The sequence below is a fragment of the Metopolophium dirhodum genome, chromosome 2 (assembly GCF_019925205.1).
Source record: "Metopolophium dirhodum isolate CAU chromosome 2, ASM1992520v1, whole genome shotgun sequence".
In the NCBI taxonomy this organism is placed as follows: Eukaryota; Metazoa; Arthropoda; class Insecta; order Hemiptera; family Aphididae; genus Metopolophium; species Metopolophium dirhodum.
In genome coordinates this window covers 17,754,908-17,782,210 of record NC_083561.1, presented here as the reverse complement: position 1 = coordinate 17,782,210, position 27,303 = coordinate 17,754,908, and the positions used below count along the sequence as shown (strand labels likewise).

The 27,303-nt window shown below is 29.6% G+C and overlaps 4 protein-coding genes across 4 annotated transcripts; 2 read left to right on the top strand and 2 right to left on the bottom strand.

Moving 5' to 3' along the window:
• Positions 1-5,845: 5,845 nt before the first annotated feature.
• LOC132937908 (methylthioribose-1-phosphate isomerase) lies at positions 5,846-13,897 on the bottom strand. The gene is made up of 6 exons (XM_061004503.1): positions 13,008-13,897; positions 9,504-9,739; positions 9,227-9,435; positions 8,875-9,083; positions 7,574-7,730; positions 5,846-6,358 (listed from the first exon to the last, which is right to left on the bottom strand). Exons 1-6 carry the CDS (start codon positions 13,137-13,139, stop codon positions 6,210-6,212), a joined length of 1,092 nt encoding a protein of 363 aa, XP_060860486.1. The 5' UTR covers positions 13,140-13,897; the 3' UTR covers positions 5,846-6,209.
• Positions 13,898-14,314: 417 nt separating this feature from the next.
• On the top strand, positions 14,315-19,408 carry LOC132937911 (uncharacterized). The gene is made up of 7 exons (XM_061004506.1): positions 14,315-14,641; positions 15,924-16,059; positions 16,221-16,351; positions 17,408-17,493; positions 17,548-17,756; positions 17,942-18,127; positions 18,254-19,408. Exons 2-7 carry the CDS (start codon positions 15,943-15,945, stop codon positions 18,431-18,433), a joined length of 909 nt encoding a protein of 302 aa, XP_060860489.1. The 5' UTR covers positions 14,315-14,641; positions 15,924-15,942; the 3' UTR covers positions 18,434-19,408.
• Positions 19,409-21,054: 1,646 nt separating this feature from the next.
• On the top strand, positions 21,055-22,784 carry LOC132937906 (uncharacterized). The gene is made up of 2 exons (XM_061004501.1): positions 21,055-21,193; positions 21,258-22,784. Exons 1-2 carry the CDS (start codon positions 21,146-21,148, stop codon positions 22,599-22,601), a joined length of 1,392 nt encoding a protein of 463 aa, XP_060860484.1. The 5' UTR covers positions 21,055-21,145; the 3' UTR covers positions 22,602-22,784.
• A 1,383-nt stretch (positions 22,785-24,167) lies between these two features.
• Positions 24,168-27,177, bottom strand: LOC132937909 (tRNA (adenine(37)-N6)-methyltransferase). The gene is made up of 5 exons (XM_061004504.1): positions 26,751-27,177; positions 26,430-26,687; positions 26,207-26,364; positions 25,771-26,006; positions 24,168-24,526 (listed from the first exon to the last, which is right to left on the bottom strand). The coding sequence occupies exons 1-5, from the start codon at positions 26,849-26,851 to the stop codon at positions 24,203-24,205; spliced, it is 1,077 nt and encodes a 358-aa protein (XP_060860487.1). The 5' UTR covers positions 26,852-27,177; the 3' UTR covers positions 24,168-24,202.
• Between the last annotated feature and the right edge of the window lie 126 nt (positions 27,178-27,303).

The window sequence follows — 27,303 nt, the reverse complement described above, 5'->3', positions numbered from 1 at the left end:
AATAGGTTTGTAAGTTTGTAATATAGTAGGGGTCACAGTATTTTAGCTCCTGCATTTTTTCAGTAACAAGGAACTACATACAAAATATGAGACCCTGACGACGGATAACTTTTAGGGCTTCAATTAAAATATGTTAGGAGATATACTCTGGTGGCAATCATCCGAATCACCCCTTGCTCATGTCATTGAATCAATATGGTTTTATGTCTAAATCATTCAAAACTACGAAAATAAAATAAGTTGAACAAATTGTGTGTACTATACTCTGTTCAGATTAAGATTGAACCGCTCGCTCGACCTAAACACATTTTTTTCGCGCATTTCGGACACCGGTGGGAGCGTATGCACGGCGGCCAGGACCGGTGCCGACGATCGACGACGGCCAATCACAGAACGCATAGCCATCGCATGGGGGGGGGGGGGGGGGGTCAGGCACTGTTCGGCGGCTCAGTCTGCATGCGCGAAGCCGGTTCAATCTTAACCTGAACTGAGTATATCTTCCTATCTAAAAATGCTTTAATGGTTATCAATAAAATGTAAGCAATAGCATGTTTTAAAATAAAATATGTTGGGCATTCAAAAAAATGTATAATGTAGATTTGAAACGAATAGTTCATGTTTTCGTTTTCTTATCCATTTGGTATTTATTAATTATTACTAAGTATATTTACTATGTCGACTTATCATCGATTTGTTAGCTAGAAGAATCGTTAGTCACGTGCTAGTATGCAACGTATAAGTATACTGAAGTAGGCACCTATAATAGGAAAGTATTAACTTATTAAGATAAGCGAAAACTCGTTTAAAGCGATTCATTTTACTACATCATTACAAACCGTACACATTATAATATATAGATACCAAGATTATAATTTATAAATAACTATATTATAATTTATAATATAATAATATGATATAATATTATTATATTTTAGTTTGATATTCCTACTTATATATTTTTATTTTATTAGTATATACTATACCTATAGGTATATTAGGTACAGGCAGTCCTGTTAAGTATTTGAGAAACAGTATTCAAATACTTTTTTTTGCATTAAATACTTGTTTGTATTGAATACTTTGGTTTTTTATTTCGAACATTTTATTTTTATTCGAAATATTAGTTTGGAAAAATATTATTGTCAGCTAAAATAGTAGAATAATAGTTTTATTTAATATTCTGTATTATTGTGTTAGCCGAAGCCCGAAAGTTTGTAATAAATAATAATGTAATGTAATGAATAAATAATAAATAAAACAAAAATGATTATAAACATACTGTGTCTATAGACTATATTATGATAATAAAGAACCTACTTTAAAAACCAAAAGTATTTGATAAGTATTTGAGTAGTATCTTAAATACTTTAAAAAAAATGTATTTACTCAAATACTTTTTAAAAGTATTCTTTACAGGATTGGGAACAGGATAAACACTTAATACATGAAAATGAGTAAGATGTACAATTAAAATTCACAATATAAATATTAAATAACTTGAAATTAACCTACTTGAATTTATTCAGACAAAATTAAAAATTAAAAGTAGGGTTATCTTCGACACCACCCGTCCTAGAGGCTCTTTAGACATATAAATGATGGACAGTGTATAATGTGTGTCATGTAGAACATAAAAAGGAGCATTGGACATGAGACAAACGCTGAGGTACCATACTTTAAAACATAGTAGTTATCAGTTATCACTAATCAGTCATATAATGGCAGATGATGACTTAATTTTACCACTCAACAATTTATCAAGAAACCTAATAGTAAATACTCGCATAATATAATACCTATATTATAAGACTATGGCTCTATTATATTTTAATTTATCAGAAGTATTAGGTAGGTATTTAGGACATAAATTATAGGTGCATATTATATTATATTAGGTACCTAATTGAATGTATACCTAAACGTATAGTATAGTAGATATTTGGTTATTTAAATGTCAGTAAAATATTATGCAGTGTTTACTAATGGTTTATGTAAAAAAAAAACGATAACATATATAGGCGCATCTCAATATACCACCAGATAAGCTGTAAGTATAGGTCATACAGCTATATTAAATACAACGAATTAAACATTGGATAACGACCATCGCTTAGTTCCTTAAAATTAACAATTTATGTTATTAGAAAAGTATAGTTGATACTTGTTGATTTGGGATTTGATTATTTGAATACCTATTTTATTTGCATTCGTCCCGCGAGGGCCAAAACCCTAAAGACACACCTATTTAAAACGCTCAAAATAATCACATCTATTGGATGATAAATTATGTGACCACACTATTATAGTACACTACTACAGTACATAAAAGGTATACCCATCGGTGTACCCATCCACGAAAATCAAATTGCTCAATTTGGTGATGGAGGGATGAGGGGATGAGAGGGAAGTTCTTTCATTACTTTTTTTTTAATTTGAGACCACTGATATTAGATTATTTTCATAATAACATGCCTATAGATACTAAACCTAAAGTCAACTTAAAATGTATATAAAAAAATGTGCGTATAAGTATATTTTTAAGATTTTTTGATTCCAATATGAACTATTTCCGAGGAATCTATTGTATACAATTTTCAAACTTTTTTTTAATTGACATATAAGAGGACGTCACACCCGCTTGTGTTGTCTCTGTCTTACACGTATACGATATAGACAAAACGTGTTTAAGCAATCTGAGTAAAATTCGCTCAACTCTGGTGTTAGAATAAAAACACACCATTACAAAATTAAAAGATGACAATATTTTAGAGGGCAAGACGGTAAGTTTAAAAAAAAAATTTAATTTTGAAAAGTTAAAGGTCATTTAAAAATGTTGAAATTGTTGTTATTTCTAAACGGTATAATGAACATTATATTGGGAATGATGGAAAAAACGTCTTGCCATTAGAAATATTGTCACAATTCAATTTTATAGGTAAAAGGTATTTTTACTCTAGAACCAAAATTGAGCGAGTTCTACTTAGACTGCATAAACACTATTTTTCTATGTCGTACGCATGTGTTACACTGAGACAACACATGCGGATGTGACGTCCTTTTAAAGAAAAAAAATCGAAAAAGTCAAATGTCTACATATAGATCAAAAAGCGTTAAAATATTTTGACTAATACATCATGTACAAAAAATGCTAATAGTAATCTACTTTTCTACTCTAAAAAGTATCTATGGTTATTAATTTATTGAGTAACATAAAAAAGTAGGTATCTAGAAGGTGTCTAGATGGGTCGCTGTAACGGATAAATTCAATTTGAATTCAATGATATAAAATCATTGTATACGAAAAACGATTCTGTGCGATTCTACATCAAAATACAAAATTTAATTTTTCAAAAACTAATTTTGCGTGAAAATTCCCGTTTTTTCTTAACTGTTTTTTGTTTTTCCTGTTATGTTGGTAGTGTGAATTTTTTACTTTTGATCCATAAAAGTACCAACTCAATCCAATTTGCTACCAAAAACCACTCCCAGTTTAAAATCAAAGCATTTTTACTGCCCTAAAAGGTGATGACAGACATACACGTATAAAAATACTCTTCTTTGTAAAATCAAATACATTCATCGCTTCACTCAAAATTCAGAACCTTATAAAATATAAATTATTGTATAGGTACATTTAATTAATTACAATTATTGTTAATGTGAATAAAATATATACTACTTCAATTTATTTAGTTTAATCGCTCATGCATAAGTAGGTAGTTACTGGAATAGGAACATTTTATTACATTGTAATTATTAATTTGATGATAAATTAGATTGGGTTCAATAATTTCAAGAAACGCTAATAACAGTTAGTAAATATTTAAAAAATCTCAGTCTCCATTTTTTTATTTTTTCAATTCGAGCACTGAAATGGTTTAGGTATACCTACTACATTAGTACATTACTATAATATTATACTTCGTGTTCAATTTATTTTTTTACTTGTATTTTAAACGAATTGTTGACCTTGAATGTCGAAAACATTTTTCATTCAATTTTCACTTCCTACTGTAGGTTTTTGTTTTTCATTGTGCGACATATAATTTATCAATGCTACGTAGTTAATCTATTTAGTCTCGCAGAACAAAAAATCAACCACACGTATAGACATACAGTATATTATTGTTTTTAAAAAGAATAATATTATACAACATCGTCCAATAGTTAATACTAAAGTCTGGATTTTGTGAAAATATTTTTTAAAGCAGACGATACTATTATTATATTATGATGTTCGATAATAATAATATTATAGTATAAGTCTAGTAGCCAAGGTAGAACGTTGATGTATATTTATTTTGCTGGTTCAATTGGAAATTTCGATAAACGTTATTACTTATTAAAATCTGCAAGGCACGCACAAACATTGGAAATAAAGAAGTATAATGTATATATTAATATTATTGTTATGCGACAATATAATATAGGTAATGATTAATAGCTATTTAGAAAATCATTTACCTCTTGAATTTTGAAGCTCGTACGCCGCGTGATGGTACGGTGAATTTCATTTTCATAGATTTCTTCGACACTGCCCATTTTGATTCCGTTGAAAATGAACGGCGTTTGTACGGCGAAAATATGCAATACAGTTAGGTACCGAAACGAAATATAGTAATACGATGCCGTACCAATATGTTATTCTAATTTTTTAACACTCGCGCACGCTACGCTGCTGGTGCGATTATCTAAGTTGATTTATAAATTGAACAATGTTTTTTCCCGTGCTAAACGTCCTGATAGTTGGCCGATTCGATGGCGCATTGGGCAGCATGCGCGTAGTAAAAACTCCCAGTCCCTGTTTGATCTATATTTAGATCACTAGAAAAAAAATATAAACGTGCCTGGGTGTAAAAATGAACACTCGACGTCTTCTTCCTTTTCTTTCACTGACGCCATTTATTTATTTGTTGTAGTTCTTCAATGTACATTAGCATCTTGTTTTTCCACCCAAGTTTGTCAAATTTTCAAGGTTAAGGTCGCTAATCACATACCACCTATGCATACCCACATAATAATTACATTATGCTTTATTCGTTTAACAAAATGTTTATCATATTATAAAATTGATGTAACAATTTGTTTGTGTTTATTTATTCTTTTTTCTTTTAAGTAAATAAATAATTATTATATTAATCTGCAGATTAGAGACAATTATTAACATATTAACAATCTCAACGCACATGTTTTCATTTTACATAGGCAGTTTATAAATATGTAACAGGCAAAGAGTTATATGTCTAGTAAAAGGATCTCTAAAATATATCATTAAAAATATAATAATATAAATAATTTTATAATAATAATAATAATAATAATAATAATAACCATTAAATGCGCATTGAAATAGGTACTTTATGCTACATAAAGTTATGAAGAAGATTTGTTAGATACCCCAAACATAAAAATGTAAATATACATAATAACATGGTATTAACATTAATATTTGTATGTTTATAGCTTATCAATTATCACAATGAGCTAGTATAAACACCATATAAGTACATAAAGTAAGAATTCGAATGGGAATTTTATAATAAATCATACACGCATAATTAGATATGTGGGTGTATACCCAATTTAAGGGTTTTAAATAAATTATACTATAATTATTATAATGATTGAAAACAACATTGATCTTCATATTAATTTATGTTAGAACTTAAGAATACAAAATGTTTAGAAAATAAACGATTTAGTTTCATATATGAATTGTTAAAATATGTATTAGGTATAAAAAAATCTTGAATTTTTCTTTAAAGGCCCTTTATGAAAATAATTTTTTAATGATTTATAGCCATGCTTTTTTTTTCCAATAAAAATAATTTAAAACCCATGTACATATATATATATAAATAGATATTATATTATATATGTATACATAAAAAAGAATTAAATTAAATTATAAAAATAATATTATAACTTGTATCACAACTATACTTGACTAAATTAAAATATATTAGTAATAATTGGTCTATTCTCAATGTACTCTTCGTCTATGGAATTAATTGTTTCCATATAATATTAAAAATATTTTTCAACAGACAATAATATTATGATTATACATTTATACATAAATAAAAATTGATGTCGTTGGCTTAGGAATGTAGCTTTCGCATACATATATTATAAAAATAGCCTAAATTTTTTTTTCATAGAAAAGTTGTACGATGCGTTTGTGCAATGATATAATATTTAGGTATGTATTACAGTTGGGGAAGTGAATTTTTATGATCTTGCAATTGAGACTGGAGTGTGGAGAGTTCAGACGGTCGGAAAACACCCTTTTCAGTGATTATTCCAGTTATCAGTCGCGCTGGTGTTACATCAAATGCTGGATTCCAACAAGTTACACCTGAAATTATTTAAATACATTTATTGTAGGAAATTAATACATCAAGTTTAATTAATTAAAAAATAAATAGATATCTAAACAACCTATGGAATTCAAACTCAAGCAATATTAATATATAAATTGTATAACTGTAAATGAATATTAATGTGAAAAATGCTTTCTATACGCCAATCTATTACTGGAGATGGAATTTTTAATAATAACCAACAATTAAGTATAGTTAGTTAAATATTTAGTAATAACAAAAATTATATTGTAGATTTATAAACAAAAATAAAAATGTACACAATTAGGTGGAATTGATTTTTTACTAAGATCAAAACACAACACAGTGGGTTCAAGTTTAATACTGTAGTTGATTTCCAAACTATTTAATTTACGTAGAAGAATATAATATGTAGTAGCTTAAAGATTATTTTTTTCCTTTACATTTTTAAACAGAGATACATTTATTTTAATTTTTATATCTCTTTGTAGAATGAAAATATAGAAACAAAGTCGTACAACACAGATAATAATACTACCTATTCATTGATCATGAACAAAGTAAGGTTGCCTACTGTTGTAAAGAAGTGGACCAACATTTGTTTTAACTGTAAGAAACACGGCTGATACTGATAATAGTAATTTAGTACAGTAAACATAATTAATATTTTAATTAATTTGGATTATTAAGTCTAAACTAAAAACATTTTAATAAAAATATTAAAAATAATGAAAAATTGATGGGTACATTTTTGATGTACATTGTGCACTGATAGAAACAAAATTTCTATTTCCAACGCCTGCAGTGCTTCTCATGAAAATGTTAAATTTATAGTATAAAGAACATAAATTAAACAGAATATAAATAATTATTAAGATAATATTTAATTAGATAAATAATTTACTTAAAAGAAACTTAGTACATAGAAAATACAGTTAAGAATATTGCATAATAAACTTCTAATCTTTTCTTTACACTACTATCTTATATTCTTTTGGAAGTAATTAAATATTTTAAGTTCTAATATACTTTACATATAATTTGTTACATACCAGTGAATTATGCTTGCTAAGTATTAGGTTAATTTGTGATCACCATTATTAATAATGAATTGCATTTCACATTGTGTCATTCAAATTGTAAATTTAAGTATTAACAAACAAAAATAATTTTGATACTACCAACAGTGTTGGTTAATTAATTAACAATTAAAAAAAAAAAAATTTTACCTGGAGAAGCTATTCTAATATTATTTATATGAGTCATTTCCACTTGAGGCCTCTCCTCAATCACTATATTATCACCAGTATTTACATTAAAATCAATTGAAGTTAGTGGAGCAGCTACATAAAATGGAACTTCGTGGTGTTTGGCAACTACAGCAATCTGATGGAAAAAAAAAACAAGTTATAACTTACATTATGAATATATATATATATTTCAAATGTCATGAATAGTGTTTTAAAATTGATAGAAAATTTGATATAATTTATTAATTTATTGTGAGACACGGGCTCCCCATCCTAATAGTTAAATAATGTACAGCGGTTTGTACTAAAGTAAATATATAGAAAGAATAACATATGAAATATTAATGGAACCAAACAAAATTAAATAAGAGGTCTTTGACAGTGGCGCCGAAGTGTTTAAAATATACTATGACATTTTACATCAATGGCTCCCTATCATCCCCCCTTTTTTTAATAAAAGAATTAGATGCAATCAAAGCACCTACATATAATGTAATGTTTAATTATTTATTTGTACGTTATAACGTAAATTCTGGATCCACAGTGGGGTCTCCTGCAGTAGGCCCTCTATCTAAAAAATCTACTATGACATATGTCAGAAAAATTAGGTGATCTACCTACTGGTCCTTGTTGACAAGTTTCATGATACTGCTTAATGGCTTGTTTCTCAAAAAAGTAGCTGAATGGATAGGTATAAGAAATGGGATTACAGGTGTTCTTGATTGGTACTTGAATTGATAATAGAAAAAAATAATCAATGGAACCAGTTAGTTTTTGGAGGAATGCAATGTTGAGAGCATGTCAATGATCAACTAAGAATGTTAAATTAGCCTTCAGGACTAATGCAGGATATGAGGCCGACAGGAGATATTTAATTTAAACTTTTACAAAAGATTAAAATTTTTGTGGGACTTGTTCTAGTATACCAGCAACTGTTCGTAACTGAACAGGTGAAAATGGTGGGGGATGCGCAGCAACGGACGAAAAAACGAGTACGGTCTCTCCTAGAACAGAGTATAGATGACCACCTATTGGTATACCCAAGGTGGTGCTGAAATTATTGAACTTAATGTTGAAATAATTGACCCATTGTGGCCAGTTCTCCAAGATTTAAACCAGGATCAATTCCCAAAGAACGTAATACATCAATTAAGACAGTGTGGTATACGGGAAAACAAAAGCTTTAGAAAAATTGGATAATAAATATAAATAATTAGATACATTTTCAGATTATAATAATTTGTACATACTACATTGTAAAAGTAATTAAATATACTAACTTGATACGTCCCAATTTTGTTAGCAGTATCTCCATTAGCTGCTACCCTATCGGCACCAACAACAACAGCATTAATCTGAGCAGTCTTCATTAAATAAGCAACAGTACTATCACAGACCAAGGTTGATGGTATTTTATCATGAACTAATTCATAAGCAGTTAATCTAGCACCTTGATTGTAAGGCCTTGTTTCCGTGAAATAACAATTTTCTAAAAAAGAATACTTATGCTTAAATACATCTTGGTTTAATATGTAACTTGTATTTGCATTAAAAAGTAAATGACTCATATAAACATAGTGGTACGATATTTGAAACTTGAAACAAAAACAAATATTTATTCAAAAATTTTACCCAGTCTTGAAGCAGAGTGTAGACAACGTACAACACCTAATGCAGTACCAAAATATGCAGTAGCTAATGAACCAGTGTTGCAGTGCGTTAAAATACGAACTTGTTCACCATCCGTAACATTGTTTAAAATTGCTTTAGCTCCAAATTCTCCTATTGATCTATTATCTGATATATCTTTTTCTAACATTGCTTCTATAGCTGCTACAAACCTAAAGAATAAATTATGTAATGTACTAAACAAACATTGATGAGATCATTTATTATAAAAGTAATTCACCTAGCTTGCATTTCTTGTGCTGAAACTGATTCATCATTATCCAAAGAGTTTATATAAGATATTAAATGGTCTGCGGCCTGTTTCATATTTACAGCAGTTGGCCGAGCAGATATTAAATAATTTAGTTTACCCTCAACTTCTCGTCGAAGAGCCTTTTTTTTTTCAAACTCTTCCTTTGATATTTCAACAGCCAAACTTAAACAACCAACAATGGCAATAGCTGGAGCACCACGTACCTACAAATAACAATGCATAAATGAATAAAACCGTGATAATATGAAAATGTATATGAAATTGTCAATTTAAACAGGTAAATACAATATTGGTGAATCATAAGATTTTTCACTAATTACAATAAGTAGGTACCTACAACATAAATCATATTATCTTTGATTATAAATATTAAATTAAATTATAATATCCAGATGTAGGGATATATATTACATTGTTTCACATACAAATATAAATTGTACAAAATTATAGTGTCTTAATTTTTAATAATATAAGTATATCTATCTGTTGTGCAAATCTATAAGATAAAAAAGTTATTTTTATGAACCTAATCATAAGTTGTAGTTAAAATTGCATAATTGCATTATATAGGTATATATTATCCATTTGAATTTTATATTAGGCTAATCAAGTAACGACGGATACGTACAGTAAAATGGATAGAAACTTTGGACATCTAATATAATAAAATAAATCTTGATATACCATTACACTAATTAAACTAATTATATATTATACCCATCTATTTAGTCATGTATTATACCTGTCTATGTACCTAACAATTTATATCTCTTACGTACATTATATATATTTTTTATCTTAAGTTATTTTATTTAGGTAGATTATTATGTAATGTTAATCTTCTTAGGTGTAATCTTTAATGTATGTTACCTTGGCTAGATGACCAAATATATTTTGATAGTATTATAATTGAAAAAATCAACACTAAGCCAGACATTTAAGTATAGCACATAAATTAATATGATGTTTTACTTTATAAGCACGTACAGATATCTGAAATGTATGAAAGGTTCTATAAATAATTTATACAGTTATTTGGTTTTCATTGTTTAAATATTAAAGTTTTTATTAATAAGATAAGTATAAATTAAATTATATATTTTTATTTACTGCTCTATGATATTCATTATCTTTTTTATTAATTATTGTAAAACATTAAATGTATTTAACACGTCAAAACATAAGATAAGAAAGTAATTACATTTTATATTTTTACATGATATTTAGTTATATTTATTTTTTTAAACTCCTTTTACAAAATACTAATTTAGTTTTTATCTCATATTATGTATTAATCAAATATTACACTATTATATATAGAGGTTGAATATGGATGGAAGACGGGGTTTAATATATAAATTATTAGGTACCTATCAATTACGATGGACATTTACATTAATACATGTGTTTATATATTTGATAACTATTTTATTTTTTAAATATAATCTATTAATATGATGATTAAATATTCATGATAAACTTATTGCATTAGTTAATGCACTTAACATTATTTAATAAGACTAGTATAATATTATATCATCTTAACAGTCAATGTTGTAAACTGTTCACTATTTATAAATTCCAGACTATTAAATAAATTATGGTCAATATCTTTGACAAAAAATATGCCTAGCATAAGTTATTCAACAAAATATTTAATGCCAACAAATTAAATATAAGGTAATATTATATTGTATTACATGTTATGCGTGTTTGGGTAGAGTAATTGATTTATTAAACAGATTTTTCTTTATTAATCTTGACCAATACTTATTTTAATGTAAATAAATACATTATAGGTACTTATTTTATCTTTTTAGTTAAGTGCTTACTAGCAACACATAGGTATATAAGATTTCTAGATACCATAAATAATGAATAATAAAAAATGTTAGTAACAAAAGATAATATACACAGTTCATAACGTTCTTTAAATAAAGAATTTCAGTAATTTCATATTTTTATTTAACAAAACAATAAGATAAAACAGCCTATAAGTATTGTCTTTTTTTTTGATAATTTAAAGGGATGAAACATGACTGCAAACAATTTTTGGCTGATCAATGAAATTTTTTTTAGTCAAAAAATGAACGGTTGTAGTTGTTTTTGATCAACGTTGACAAATTATTATTGATGGCATTAATTACTTATTAAAGTTAGGTAAAATCTAGGCTTGAGTTTCTACTAAAATTGAAACTAGTTTACATGTTGGAGGACCTAGGTTGTAAAACTTAACAGCTGTATATTGTATGGAAGCGGTTTGCCGCTTTGATAGCGCTAAGAAATTATTGTTACCCAATACTTATTTTTTGAATTTACCAGTACTTACCTATAATTTACATAAAATTTGTTACATATTAAAATCTTTCATATAAATTTATTTAAATTTTCCAACATAGTTATTAATAAATGATAGTCAAAAGTAAGATTGTAAGAATCTATATAGGTAGGTTAGGTCTATATAGTCTATTGTAAATTTTATTTATAACTAATTATTATAAAAATGTAAGAAATATACAGAATATAACATGAGGATCTAAAATATGAAAAAACTTATGTTCTATTCAATATTGAATATATTTTTTTCAAATACCTAATGAAGCTACTACCTATGAATTAAGTATAATTTCTAAAAATTATTATTATTTAAATAAGTTGTGTACTTAATAATAAGTCTAAGTGAGGGAGATATAATTTTTAAAAGAAACCTTGGATTTATTACCTAATAGTTCTTGTGTCTAAAGATGAGGCAGAAATATAATGTGGCCACGTCACATGAAAAAAGACAAGGAAAAGGTAATTATTGTACCACTGAATTTGAAGTAAACTTAATTTAATTATTTAAATAAATCATATTGATAGATTTGTAAATCAATCTTTTTGTTGTTATAAAAGAGCACCTACATTACACAATTATATTATAAACCTGTGTTCATAGTTTCAACAGTTACATATCATTTAAAATAATTAATTAGGTACTAATTTGTTTTCAACTGTAGAAATTATTGAGGGAATTTTAACCTGTTGAGTATGTAGTAAACAGAAAATAGGTAAAATATGATATAATAGATTAAAAATAGCAAGAGATAAAACAAAATTGTTTATCAAGTACCTATGTATAATAGCACTGCCATAGGTTAGGAGTATAATAATTAATAATCTAAAGAATTCAGAGACATACACAGTACTGACATTAGTATTATATAATTAGAAAATAATTCAAGTGGCGGGTTACTAAAAAGAGATTATGTGGTGAATCGGTGTTAATTTTGGGAGCTCAAGCAATCAGTTTAAAATCTGTGTGACCGATAAAGCTGGTGGGCCTGTTGACATGGCAGTTTCTCACATGGTCGTCTGCATGCGTATCCATCCTGTTGCAAGGGGGGAGGGGAGGGAGTAAAGTTCCGAAACGGATGTCACGAGGGGTTGGTGGAACCGGTGGGTGAAGAGGCAAAGCTGCACACCACGTACCTGCATTTTGTTGATGACCTTCCATCCGTCCTCAACGCCTAAAATGGGTATGTACTTCGACTCTTTGGGCAACAGCAGTTGATCCAGCACTTCCAACGTGCCGTTCTCGTACTTGATTGCCTGTAGAGTCATCGTCACGGCCGGGTTGTCCGTCGCCGAGCAACTAGTGCACGCCCGCCGCTGCTCGACGTCGACTGGTAGCTACGTAGCACCAGCGACAGTGATTTGCGCCGACTTTGCCGTGTCCGGCGGGTCGGTTCGCGCGGTCGTCGTCGTCGTCGTCGTGGTTCTCGTTGCCGGTCACGCGACGTCACACACGTTCAACACGTACATAAACACTCAACAGCTGCCGCCGCCACCACTATTACTATGACTAGTGACTACCGACTGTCCGACTGCTTACTCTACAACACCATCTACAGAGTACTGACCACCGTCTACTACTACTAAGTACTAGTTACTACGCGTACGACCACTGACTGCCGTGCGACGGTAGCGTCACGATCGCCGGTGCGCGCAGTGGACACTACTACTGCAACGGTGGTTGAGTGTCGACGTCGTCGGTCCGCACACCAAATGTTTTGCGTCACGTCCACGGCGACAAGCGAGACGGCACTGTCTCTGTTGACTGGCCGGCAAGGTACGGTCGGTTCGTTGATCGTCCGTCGATTATTTAGTCATTTAACACCGACTACGAGCGATGGCGGAGGTGGCGGACGGTGGTGTGTACGCACACACATCGGTAAGCCCGAAGCCGTGCACGAGTGGTGTACGCCGTACAGCGTTTGCTGTTCACCATCGTCCCGTTATCACCCGGTCGCTCGGATTTCCCGACGCGGTATCGCGGCCACTGGCCAATGGGCTCGGTGAGCGCGCTAATCAACCGTTCTCGTTGGCCCGGCCACCGGTCCGATAACAATGATGATGTAAATAGTCCAAAGAATTGTGAAACGCCGAAACTCTCCCGCGGCGGCGGTTATCACACGTAGCGGCGTTTTCTTATCAAACCACCGACAACACCCGCGACGGAGGTTTCACCCAGATTATATGATCATATAATCTGTGGTTTCACTTTTCGTTTGAGTTTTTTATTTTTTTTTTATCTTTCTCGTCGGTACACTACTCGGTAGTCGGTACCCAGTACTCACTATATATAGTCACTACTCAGACACTCAGTAGTCGTGTGACGTGTACATAGTGCACACTCTACCGACTTACTCTGTTGTGGTAGATGATAATTATTGTGTTACACAATACACGCACACTCCGACTTGGCCCGTATCCCGTTACGGACGGTCGTCGCCACGGCACCGGTGGGTGGGAATTATCGACACAGTCTTGTCAGTTGTCGCTTGACGAGCCGACTCCCCTACCCCATGTGTTCCCTTTAGATAAAAATATCTAAAAACTATTCTAAAATCCACACGTTCAAGTACCTACTCGGGTACTCAACTTTGACGCCGCCGAGACGACACACCTGTTGTTACTTTTACCGAGTGCTGATTAGTCGTATATAGTACTAAATACTAATAGTAGTAGTATAAAGAGAGAATAAAGTGGTCGTCGCCGTAGTCGTGTAATTTGGGTACTTATTCCGTTTACGTTGAACAGGTACAGACTACAGAAGTCGACCGGTACGTATACTAAGTGTTTTACCCTGTTCCCGTCTCCCACCACAACAACCCGTTTCCGAAAATACGACGTAGTATTGTGTAGGTACTAGGTAATAAATATTAATATATAACAGCGTATATAGTACACACCCACTGGACCCCGACTGTTAAGTTATTGTAATATGCCATAAAATACCCCACCTCGACACAAACGTGTTTTTAATAGGTATTAATATGGTCGTAACCATGAATTAAGGTATACTTATATATATGTATATCTTAATTTGTGGTGGTAACATAATATATATTAATTGGTATATGAAACCATAAAGTATAGATAACAACCCTTGGTAGGCTGGTGACAATTGCAACAGTTGTTCCTTGTTCCATCATACTTGTTACTTTATAGTTTATAAGTCTCCATAAAAACTCAAACCACATAATATTAGCAATTTTATATAATTTAATTCAGTAGACAAAACAATTTATTTATCAACAGTGAAAATGAAACTGTTTATACTGTCATAAGCAACTTAATATATTATTGATCGTTTTTGAATTTTTTTTTAAGTTTGATTATTTTCTTTTGTATTTCTCAAATATAATTAGCATTCCCATTAAATTGAGCCCTTCTATTTTTTTAGTGATTAATTTGGTTTGTTGAAATATAATTGATTAAATATGATTTATTAATGGTTTTCTTTTCAGGTAGATAAAATTATCTATAAAAAACACGAGTAATAACTACCTATCAGTTTAATCCTTTAGAGCACAGCCTATGTCACTGAAATTTAATAATTCTTATTCTGGTTTTATTTTGAAATATTGTGTTCCAACTTCCAATAATTTATATCTAGGTTACTTGTAACAATAAAAAAACATTTGTTTAATATTTTCATAAATTGATGTTTTTATTATAATATACAGTCTTATTCTAAGATAAATCTCTAAAGTTAGGGGAGGAGTTGTTGGTCCCCGCTCTATCCTAATGGGTGCCCTTGTTTAGAAAGAAAGGCATAATATATTTTATAGAATAATCTAAATTCAATATTATTGGATCTAAAACTAGATTCATTTATGAATTCCAGATTAATAATACAATATATGGTATTGGTTGTAAACATGTTTTAGTAGTTTTAAGATTTGTAATATTACTTACATGAGTTCATTGAAGGTTTAGTATTTTTTTTTAGTAACTTTCAAGGATATTAATAGTTTACTTTTTATGACAATTATTCGAGTGTCAATAGGTACCTACTAAATGTATTAGAATTTCAATTAATTTTGAAATTTGTGTTCATAGGTTATAATTACTAACAAAAATGGATTGGGAATCATTTTATGACACTCACCCTTCTCCTTCAAACTATGAATCTACTATAACCACTGTAGAGAATTTTGTATGCAGCCATGAAAACAAAAAAATGGTTTTGATAACTGTAAGTATATCTACTTACATAATATAGGTAATAATACATATTATTTATGTCTCAAAAGTGTAATTATAAATATGAGTTCAATTTTAATAGCTTAATTTACTTATGAATTTACCGGGGTACCAAATGTTAAAAAATAATAATAATTAAATTTATTTATTTAGTCCGGAGGAACTACAGTCCCAATTGAACAAAATACTGTCCGTTTCGTTGACAATTTTAGTCTAGGAACTAGAGGTTCTGCTTCTGCTGAATATTTTCTTGATGCTGGATATGTTGTTATATTTCTTTATCGGTAAGTAAACTTATTCATTATTTATTATCGTATTAACTAGGAGCTGGAACTGTTAGGATTTTACTGGTTAGTTACGGAGTTATAATCAAATGAATCTTATAGGCAAAGGGCGAAACAAAACAAAAATTTTAATTAGAGATTTATGAGTTTTATTTTATTACATATTTTGCTTTTATTTAAATCTACTTTAATACATATTACATATTACTTATAAGTGAATGAATGAAAATATTATGATTAAAAATTAAAAACTGTATAAATTATAAAATTATTACATTTTAATAAAAAATTGTAAATTAATTATCGATTACGATAGATGTGCCAGGTAATTGGGAGTGTATTTATAGTTTATACCTCACACTACAATAACGATAATTGCGAAAAATGTAAAATGCTATCAAATTTGTTGTACATACACACATTATAAAACATGAATCAAAACCAGTAATAACCAACAAAAATATGTCATCTTTTAAAACTAATTTATTTCTAAATTTTAACCAAAAATATTCGTTTCCTACCATTTTTTTTTTTTTTTACAAAATTTGAGTCATTACAAATCTCAAATTTATTATAATATATTTGGATACGTCTTGACAGTTCCAGACGATTTTGAGTGTATTAAGCGACTGAATCTTATATCTGTGAATTTTAAAATCGGCGTCCACAGACCACAATACTATAAGAAAAATAATGGGAATATCTAGTTGTTTAGTATTTTGTAAGGCCTATTACTGTGTTGCATTATATCTTGTATTTTAAATAAACCTTTGTATTTCTTAAATCACTAATGCATTTTTTTCCGAATAGTATTTAAACATAATATACCTTGGCTTATTCAATAGGTTATTTTGTTTTATTGGGACTTTTATTAATTTGGACAATCTACAACCCTAATAAGTCAGGTTTTACAGTATGTGTATTTCTACTAATCATTTTTAATTTTAAACTTAAATTATATCATTGGTTTTATTATAAACTATAATTTATTACAAAATCATTAGTAATTTATTTATAATTAGTCTATAGTTCTCTATACCATTATTTATTTTCTAGTTCAAATTCATTGGAGCCATTTGTTCGCCATTTCAACAATTCACTATTAGATAAATTGGAGATTGTAGATGATAAATTAATACAAGGTAAATAGTTGTTTATTAGACTTTTTAAATCATTAATGATTTGAATTATTTCAGTGAAACAAAGTGAACTTGATACGCTCTTTCCAATACTGAAGAAGTACAAAGACGCTAAAAATGATAACAGAATCCTAACAGTTCCTTTCACTACATTGATAGAGTATATGTGGTTATTGAGAGGTTCTTGCATGCTTATGGATACCAAGTATTCTTTACTCTATTTAGCTGCAGCTGTTTCAGACTTTTATATACCACCCAATGAAATGGTATGTTTTTGTTTATTATGCTATTGCTTGAACTATTATAAAAGTATATTTCCATTAACAGTATGCTTAAATTTCTATTTCTATTTAATTTTATAAATATTTAACGGTTTTATCGATGCATAATATTTATTTAATTATGCATAGGTATTTCTAATATTTGAATAAAAGTGATTTTCATGTTGTAGGCTGAACATAAAGTTCAATCCAAAGACGGACCTCCAATGATTGCTTTACGACTGGTACCTAAAGTTTTATACGCTGTTACTCATATTTGGGCTCCAAATGCATACATAATTTCATTCAAATTAGAGACTGATAGTGGGATTTTAGAACAGAAAGCCAAAGGGGCTCTTATTAAATACAAGCATCAAGTGAGTTTAAAATATTAGTTTTACTCTGTGATCAATTGTAATTTATCTACAATGTCAAAGTTAATTTTATATTATATATTATATTCCAACACTTGATAACTTTTTTATATACAAATCATTTTATAGCTTGTTATTGGGAACTTACTACACACAAGGAAACATAATGTCAAGTTAATAGCTCAAGATGGTGCAATTGAAGATATTTTATTGACTGAGACAGATATCAAAAAAGGAATCGAGATTGAAGATTTAATAGTATCAAATGTCAAAGCTAAACATGACCAATTCTTTGAAAGCCAAAATTAATGAATTAATAATGTTTAATCAAAATTACAGTGTTTCAGCAATTAGAGATATGCTCTTTTTAAATTTTTTTTTTGATTGAAAAATATTTATTCTGTAATACAGTGTTTTTTAAACTTTTTAAGTGAAGATCTCCCAAATTTTAGTATCGAGTCTTGCAACTTTTAAATCTTAAAGCATTTTTAATTTATTAATTTATATAATCAGTAAAAACTGTTTTCTTAGTTATTATTTAGTTTTTCCCTATAAAACAGTTTCCATTATTAACCATATAAGTTTGTCCTGAACGCGGTTTAGTAGCTCTTATTATAATCTATACATATATATATATATATATATATATATTTTATTCCTAAACATATATTTAACTTAAAAGTAATTACATTATAATAAAAAAATAGTTCTGCCACTTCTTTTCCTTCGATAGTTTGCTTTTCATTGTCAGTGTAACAAACTATAATAACATCAAGCCTTATATTTAAATATTATATGTTATCCTGGGTCCACTCAGGATCGGTTTTTGTTTTGTTTCTGTTTTTAAAAATAATTTAGATTGTCCCATCTGTGTTGGGAAAAGTTGAGCTTATGTTTGGTTCGGTTTTCTTTTTCTGTGTGGACCCAGTATTAGAAAAATCATCAGATTGAAAAACTCTAGGTACTAATGTACTATGATAATTCTGATATTTTATAGTTGATTATTTGTTTGAAAGTTCAAACACAAGGTGGGATACTGTGGTTTTATAGTTTCCTATAAAGCCAACACAAAAAATAACATGGTAGCTAATCTAGTTGTATATTGCGGACTTTTTGGTTGGTTATTATAACAATTGTATTTTTTTTTCAACTGTTGAAACAAAATCTGTGGTGTTTATTAGTCTTATGTAAGCTATTTGTTTTTTTTATGTGTTTCAAAAAAATGTTACGGTATTATTATTACTTAATAAAATTATAAGAATTGTACTTATTTATTCAAATGAATTTAAATGTATTTTCAATTAATTATATTACTATCTTATAAAATTGACATTAATATTTTATATTGTTTATCTATGCACAATAGTTAAACAATAAACCTGGCATTAATGTCTTTCAATTTTGATGTATTACGACGTTTGATTATATATGAATCTTAGTGTCCTTAGATTACATTATACACATAGTCACACAGATAATTCTTGGTGTCCATGAAACGGCTGGTTGTCAACAATTTGATTACTTAGTTTTTTTTCGCATTTCAAGGGAAATAATATTTTTGACCTACTATTGTATGTACTTTATTCAACAATTTGTGTCACAGTTTACAACCATAGTAATAGCACAATAGTGCTGTATTGCGCAATATGGAAAACACTATGTTTGAATCATGAACTGATGTTCAATTTGAATGGACAATAATGTTTAAACTAATATATAACTTTCTGTAGAGATAATTTCATTTTTTTGGTACAACTATCAACAAAATAGAAGTAACTAACTAACTGATCAATCAGCATTCTGATTCTTGAACGAATCATGTTTTTAAAATGCAATGAACAAATTTTTGATTATAACAATTTATTTCAGAACTAGATAGAATTTTTTTTTCGTATTTGAAGATTATTTCAAATACTTCTAAAAAGTATTTGAGTAATACTCAAGTACTTTACTATTTACAGTATTCGGGTGGTATTTGAATAGTATTTGAGTAATAACTTAAATACTTTTTGAAAATATTTTTTACAAAACTAGTTATGATAAAGATTTAATACATACATTTTTTATTTTAAAATATCAATATATTTTGAAAGAATTATAACAATAATTGTAAAGTTATAATATAAATGCATATACAATTAAAATTAAATTACAATTATAAATATTTAACTTGGTCAAACTAGAATAATATTGTACCAAACTATGAAAATCTATTTAAGTAAGAAAAATTGATTATAATTTAATTATTATAATACCAAATACTAATTTTCATATTCATTCAATATTTCAATAGGCTTTTTAATTTCACATATTATGAAATACAGGCCAGTATGGCGTATTAAGTAATAGTGCAATGCACTGATATTATTTATATTCGCATCACTAATATATAATGTCACGTCATGTATACACATAAACCTATTATCTCTTAAATCAATACTTATAAAAACTATACACTTCAGTATAGTATTTTATTTACTTTATCACTACTCTATTATTAAATAATTATTATTATTATTGATCATCGAGATGTATATACCACACTGTGTAGTATATACATCTCGATGTTCATGATCTATTAAAATTAAGAATGATAACAGGCATAAGATTTTATATTTTTATAAATTTTATGTAAATACTATCGAGATAGATAAACGATGTTGTTATTATTAATTGTTCCTCAAGTCTATAGCATTGTACTATATTATAATTTATAACTATAATAAATAATTATTATATAGTTGATCATTATCACGGTCTTATCTGAGATATCTTCTAAGACCGTGGCCGAGATCATTATACTCGCGGCGCCATAGATAATAGAATGATATTATCTATGCGCGCCGCTAAGAGAGCGCTACTGGCGGCGCCATCCAGGAACTGTGTTAGTGTTTGTATAATGTATACAGCGCGTACTATAGTATTCCGTTATTTTACGTATTGTCATACATACACAAAATCATCGTTTTTTGAGTGTTTTAGCAATCTATTGTTTGTGTATAATATACTACGGAATACAACATGGAAGTCAAAAATGGTCCTCCTGCCACAAAAAATCCATGTGGAAAAGTAAGTGTTTGTATTACTATTTTTCTATAGCAAATTCTAAATTTTTAAATATTTTTTTCTTTAGTTCATTGGCACTGGTCAAAGGAAAATGATTATTAATATATATAAAGGCAAAGTCCAACAACAGCTTGAAAATCCTGAGATGACACAATTAAATTACAGACAAATGATCTTAGACATTTCTAAATCTTCCGGTATTGGGCAACGTACGGTACAAACCACATTGTCCGAGTACAAGAAACAAGGTTCAGTTTCATCGCCCAACAAGAAAAAAGTTAGACCTACAGTAATACAGAAAGTTGACGAATTTGATAAAAATGCCATCAGGCAAAAAATTCATAATTTTTGGAGGGCCCGCGAAGTACCAACAATTTCAAAAATATTAACAGCCGTTAATGAAGATGAAACATTACCAAATCTCAAACGTACGTCATTCCAAACAATATTGAAGGATTTGCAATTCGAGTATGTCAAAAAAAATCGTAACAGTGCACTTCTCGAAAGAGAAGATTTAATAACATGGCGCCGAAGTTATTTGGATAAAATAAGGCATTACAGAGCGCAAAACAGGCCAATCTATTACTTGGATGAGACGTGGGTCAACGCAGGCGAGACGCATAACAAAACGAGGGTCGATAGCACGGTCAAATCACATGATGCATTCCTCAGAGGCCCCTCCACAGGACAAAAGGAACCCTCCGGCAAAGGTAAGCGTCTCATCATATTACACATCGGGTCGACAGACGGGTTTGTCCCGGGGGGCCTTTTGTGTTTTGAATCCAAAACCAATTCTGCTGACTACCATGATGAGATGAATGACGATACATTTTATGAATGGTTTGTTAAAACCTTGCCATTACTCAAAGAAAACGCCATCATTGTAATGGATAATGCCTCATACCATTCCGCGAAGAAACACAAAATACCAGTTAAATCTTGGAAAAAACAAGCAATTATTGATTGGCTTCAAAGTAAAGGTGTGATCGTTACTCATCCTATAGTAAAAAACGATTTAATGAAAAAAGTTAAAAAAATAAAAAAACAATACGACAAATACATAATAGATGAGTACGCAAAAAACAATAACAAAATCGTATTGCGATTACCTCCATACCACTGCGACCTAAATCCAATAGAACTCGCGTGGTCGTCTGTGAAAAGTTATGTCCGGACGCATAACAACACCAACAAATTAAAGGATGTACTCGAGTTGTTGAAAAAAGGCGTGGAACACGTAACTCCGGAAATGTGGAAACATTTTGTTGAACATGTGAAAAAGGTGGAAGAAGAGTTTTGGGACATAGAACATGTAACTGATTCAGTGATGGACGAACAATCTGAAGGAGAACGTCATGTTCTAATGATAAGAACAGGCGATACAAGTTTTTCGGATCCAGACTCAGATTGATTTCTTTATTATTTTGACTTTTTCTGTTATCATTTAAATATTTTTTTGTATTCAAATTTTTTTTTGGTATTTTAATGATTTTTAGTAAATGCATATTATAAAGTGTATTATGTAATGTACAATTACTCATTTTTGTTGGTATACATAGATAAATGCATAAATAAAATATTGATATAACATACATTTGCATACATTACATACACATTTTCATTGTGGTTTTATACATTATAGCATTGATTATAAATACTTAGTATTTATAATCAATGGTAATAGGTGCGCAGGTCGCCAGGTGTTATTTTTTTCGTCGTGTGATACGTCTTGAGTCGGTGTACACAACCACCGGTTGCCACTCGGCGGACGTGGGAATCAGCCGCCGTCGCCGCGTAGCGAGTGGGGGAATTAGCGTTGGCGACTATGAGGTGGTAGAGTGGGTGAAATTTGGGTAGGAAAACGCGGTGGTCGGTCATTTGGATGCGCCCACGAGTTGACAAGCGTCTAGCGACAGGGAATCCGAATGGCTGCAAGATGGTCGACATCGTTATTATGATCAGCTATCACAGACTTTATTATCATTTTCTAATCAAAATCATCATGAATAAAATTAATAATAATTGGGAATTGGGTAATTATATATTATATTAAAGTTAGTAACCCGTTGATATTTCAGTTAATTAATAATTATTAGTTTTTAAGATTTTTCTTATATTATCTATGAGTTAGCACCGATTATAAATCTTAGGTTATGAATTCAGAATTTTTAAGTATATAAAGTAAACTGTACAATTTATTATAGTTATTATAATTCTATGTTTTATAATTCATATAATGAAATATTGAAATGGATGTACAATAGTTAGTAAGTAATACTTAGTTGTCAAACAAGTTATAATTGTTGTATGCTGACCATCAGAGATCTATAATATGTTGAATTATTTGTTAATAAATAGACATTTATTTTGTTAATTTTTATTTAATTAAATACTTATAACACCATAAAACAATTTTATAATACATATTCAAATAGCATATCAAAGAAATAATAATAGAATTACAATGCATTTATAATACAAATACAATTAAATAACGATTAGTAAAAACTCAAATACAAATATTGTAAGAAGTACTGGATGTACTAAGGTTTATCTGGTGAATATTTGAAATGAGATAGACTAATCAGATACTTCACTGTCACTATAGTATAATAGACTTGCAATTAGTATATTAGACTTGAACAGATTTATAATATACAACTTGGTTGGAAATAAGGTAAGGGAAAGAAATTTATTATTTTAAAAATAAAGTGATAATAAAATCGGTGATAACTGATAACGATAACGATGTCGGCCATCTTGCAGCCGTTCGGATTCCCTTTCCCTGTCGCTAGACGCTTGTCACGAGTTGTAACTACTAATTTGAAGTGCTCAGCGGCGCGAGTATAGTATAATTGTATAAAATACAATAACATTCATTTTCATACCACAGTACCACACTACCCCACTAACATTAACTATTTTATAAATAGCATAATAAAATTTCAAAAAAGAGAGATGTAAAAAAGGAACATAATTATAAAAGTTAAAATTATTATAATTACTTATCAATCAACCTATAGACAAACATTGGGCTCCTTCTTGATCAGCTACATTCTCCATACTATCAACGTATGATATTCTATAGACACTAATTGTGTGTTTAGTATCATCAAACTTGCAACTCACATGATAGCCTCCGATTAAGAATGTGTAAAACTGATTACTATAACGTTCGCGGACATAAACCGACCGAGGATCTTCTTTCAAGATGCTTACTATAGTCGCTTCAATATCATTAGTATCCAATGAGTTTAAAAATTCTCTTGCTCTTGACGAGAACTCCACTGTTAGTTGTTGCATCAGTGGTTCAGTAATCCACAAAGGTACTCGGACCTATTCATTTTAGAAAATAAATTAAGTTTATGAGTACCAGAGTACATAGTAATACATTTTGAATTCTACACCAATATATTGTATTGATAACTAATCTAAGACATTTATGTTGTCCACAGCAAAAAAAATATAATGTAGGTAACGGAGAAAATTGTTATTAATTTATTAATTTTTGAAGTGGCTAAAATAGTGGAGAATGTGTTAACATAATATAAATATAAAATATTTAGCATTACATATTAGCATAGATTAAACATACATAGATAGCCAACGGTTACGTAGAATTTGGAAATCATGTTCTTGGTGACAATACATGGCTCGGGTTGAGTCTGGTACGGAATCTCGGGTACAATGCTATGATATTATGTAGAAAACGTCAAGCAGCGCCATCTATTGAGGTGTACTAGTAGTCAGTGGCGTCATTTGGGGGGAGGCAAGGTGGGCATTTGCCCATGTCTGATTTTAAAAGTAGCCCGATGGGCCAGTGCCCGGTGGTTTTCATTTAAACATTGTTATAAATTATTAGCGCAAAAACATGCCTATTTTTATAATGTTTTGAGAAAATATTATATTGTGTACTAATAGATTATTGTCACAATGATCAATTGGTAATTATTAAATAATAGTTGAATAGTTGGAATATATTTATATTTAGACGCATGTGGGAACGAGCATGAAAGTTGGAATGTTTCAATATGTCATATTATTATGTGTATGTGTGTGATTTTTGAAGGAAAAAGAATATAATAATATTATATGGTTGCGAGCAATGCGACCGGTTTTTTTTAAGTTATCCATTTGGGCTGGTCAAAAGTTTTGCCCCCTCTATTAAAAACTGAAATGACGCCACTGCTAGTAGTGCGATAAGAACTGTCTACATTACTGACTTTAATTTGGATAGCATTATGACTTATTATTTATATAATTATTGATCAAATGATAATAACAAAAGTTTTTGTAATAAAGAGAGTTAAAACAACACAAGAGTTTTACTTTAAATTTACAGGCCATTAGTTAATAAAAGTATACAACAATTAAAAAACCTAACCAGAAGTTTAAGATAAATGTCTACTAGAATGAGTACCTGATTCTAATACACATTTTTATCTTGACTACCTGATAGAAATTCCCAAGTGAAATTTTTGATTGTAACTACCTTTTGACTATTATTAATTAAAGTTATTTGATTGATCTCATCACTTAGTACATAAGTATATTTTTTGTTTTAAAAATAAATTATATACCCTTGTATGGAGTGGAGAAAGAGGCATATCATATGCATCAGTTTCCTCTCCATCTGGCGCTTCTCGGTCAGATGTCAATGGATCCAATAGTATTTGATGTGACCCATTATCAAATAATGAAACATGTTGGTCAGATCTAAGGGTAGCTGGTGCATCATAATGTGGAATATATGGCTTGATATCGAGCACTGGAGTACCATCTATCATGTCCACACCAGAAAAATACACAGAATTACCTAAAATTTAAAAAAACAAGAATATCTTTAACTTTTAGAATACTTAAGTTTATTAAGATTTTTAGAATGGCCAAGAGCTCAATAATTTTCTTATTCATGCCTAACATTTTACTCATTATATATCATGTACGGATAGTAAATATCTAATGTTATTTTAAAATTAAAAAAATAGGTATTCATATATATATTTCTAAAGTTACCTTCAACTTTATCAATTTGCACTAGAGACAAACCAATTGGTGAGGGTCGGTGTGGAGATCGAGTGCCAAGTACACCAGTTCGCAATCCGTTTAATCTTGGTGGTGATACTTTTGCATGAACATGAGTGGTTTCATTTTTATGAAAATGAAACAAAATCCTGAAATATTTATTGAATATTTAACATTTGATCTAGGCTAATAATATTAACTGTATTTAAATTACCACATATGAGAGAAATCTGAGAGACCTTCAAGAGCATGGTTTGGATTAGTGAATATAGAGTTGGATATTGTCAGGCAAGCTTGGGCTAGTGGACAGAGACCAGGTTGTCGTGGTACACATCTACGTTCTTTAAATTTTGTTTTTATTGTTCCTATAATGGAAAGTTCTATTTTTTCAGAGCTGCTAGCTGTGCTTAGTCCATTTGAAACAATCAAATCCTTTTCATTCAGCTGTTTTTTTAAAGACTCGTTCTGTTTCCTAATAAAGAAAATTACAACAACAATGACTTGTATTGTACAACACACAGTACCTACTACATACCTCAACGAATTAATTTGGGCTCTTGCAACAGACAACTGTTTCAAACTTTCAGCAATATCTGTGACATCATCAATTGTTTCCGAACTGAATACAGACGCCATCTTATGGGATCAATATTTAATTTAATTTTCACTATTTTGAAAGTTACAGGCTAGCTTTATAATATTTAAACACTATAGCACTTCAAAATATAATCAGTTCAGCAAAATAGTTTAATTTAAACAGATTTTGATATTCTGATGTGTTTTTAACTAAGTACTACGTAATGACTAAAATATAGTAAGTAGAGAGCAGTGAGCACAAAGTACTATTATAGAATATAGGCAATGTACCAGTGTCTAGACAGTATGTCAGTATTCAATATTCAGTAATATTATACCAATTTGGCAATATGGACAAGAAGTTTCAAGAGTACATTCTACTTCAGTACGTCTTGTTAGTCTCGCTTATCAATAATCAATAATCGTTATATACGGAAGATAAGATATTTGTTATCATGAATTAATTTGTGATTACCACGGTAGTTTATTATTTATATTATCTCCGTTCAGTG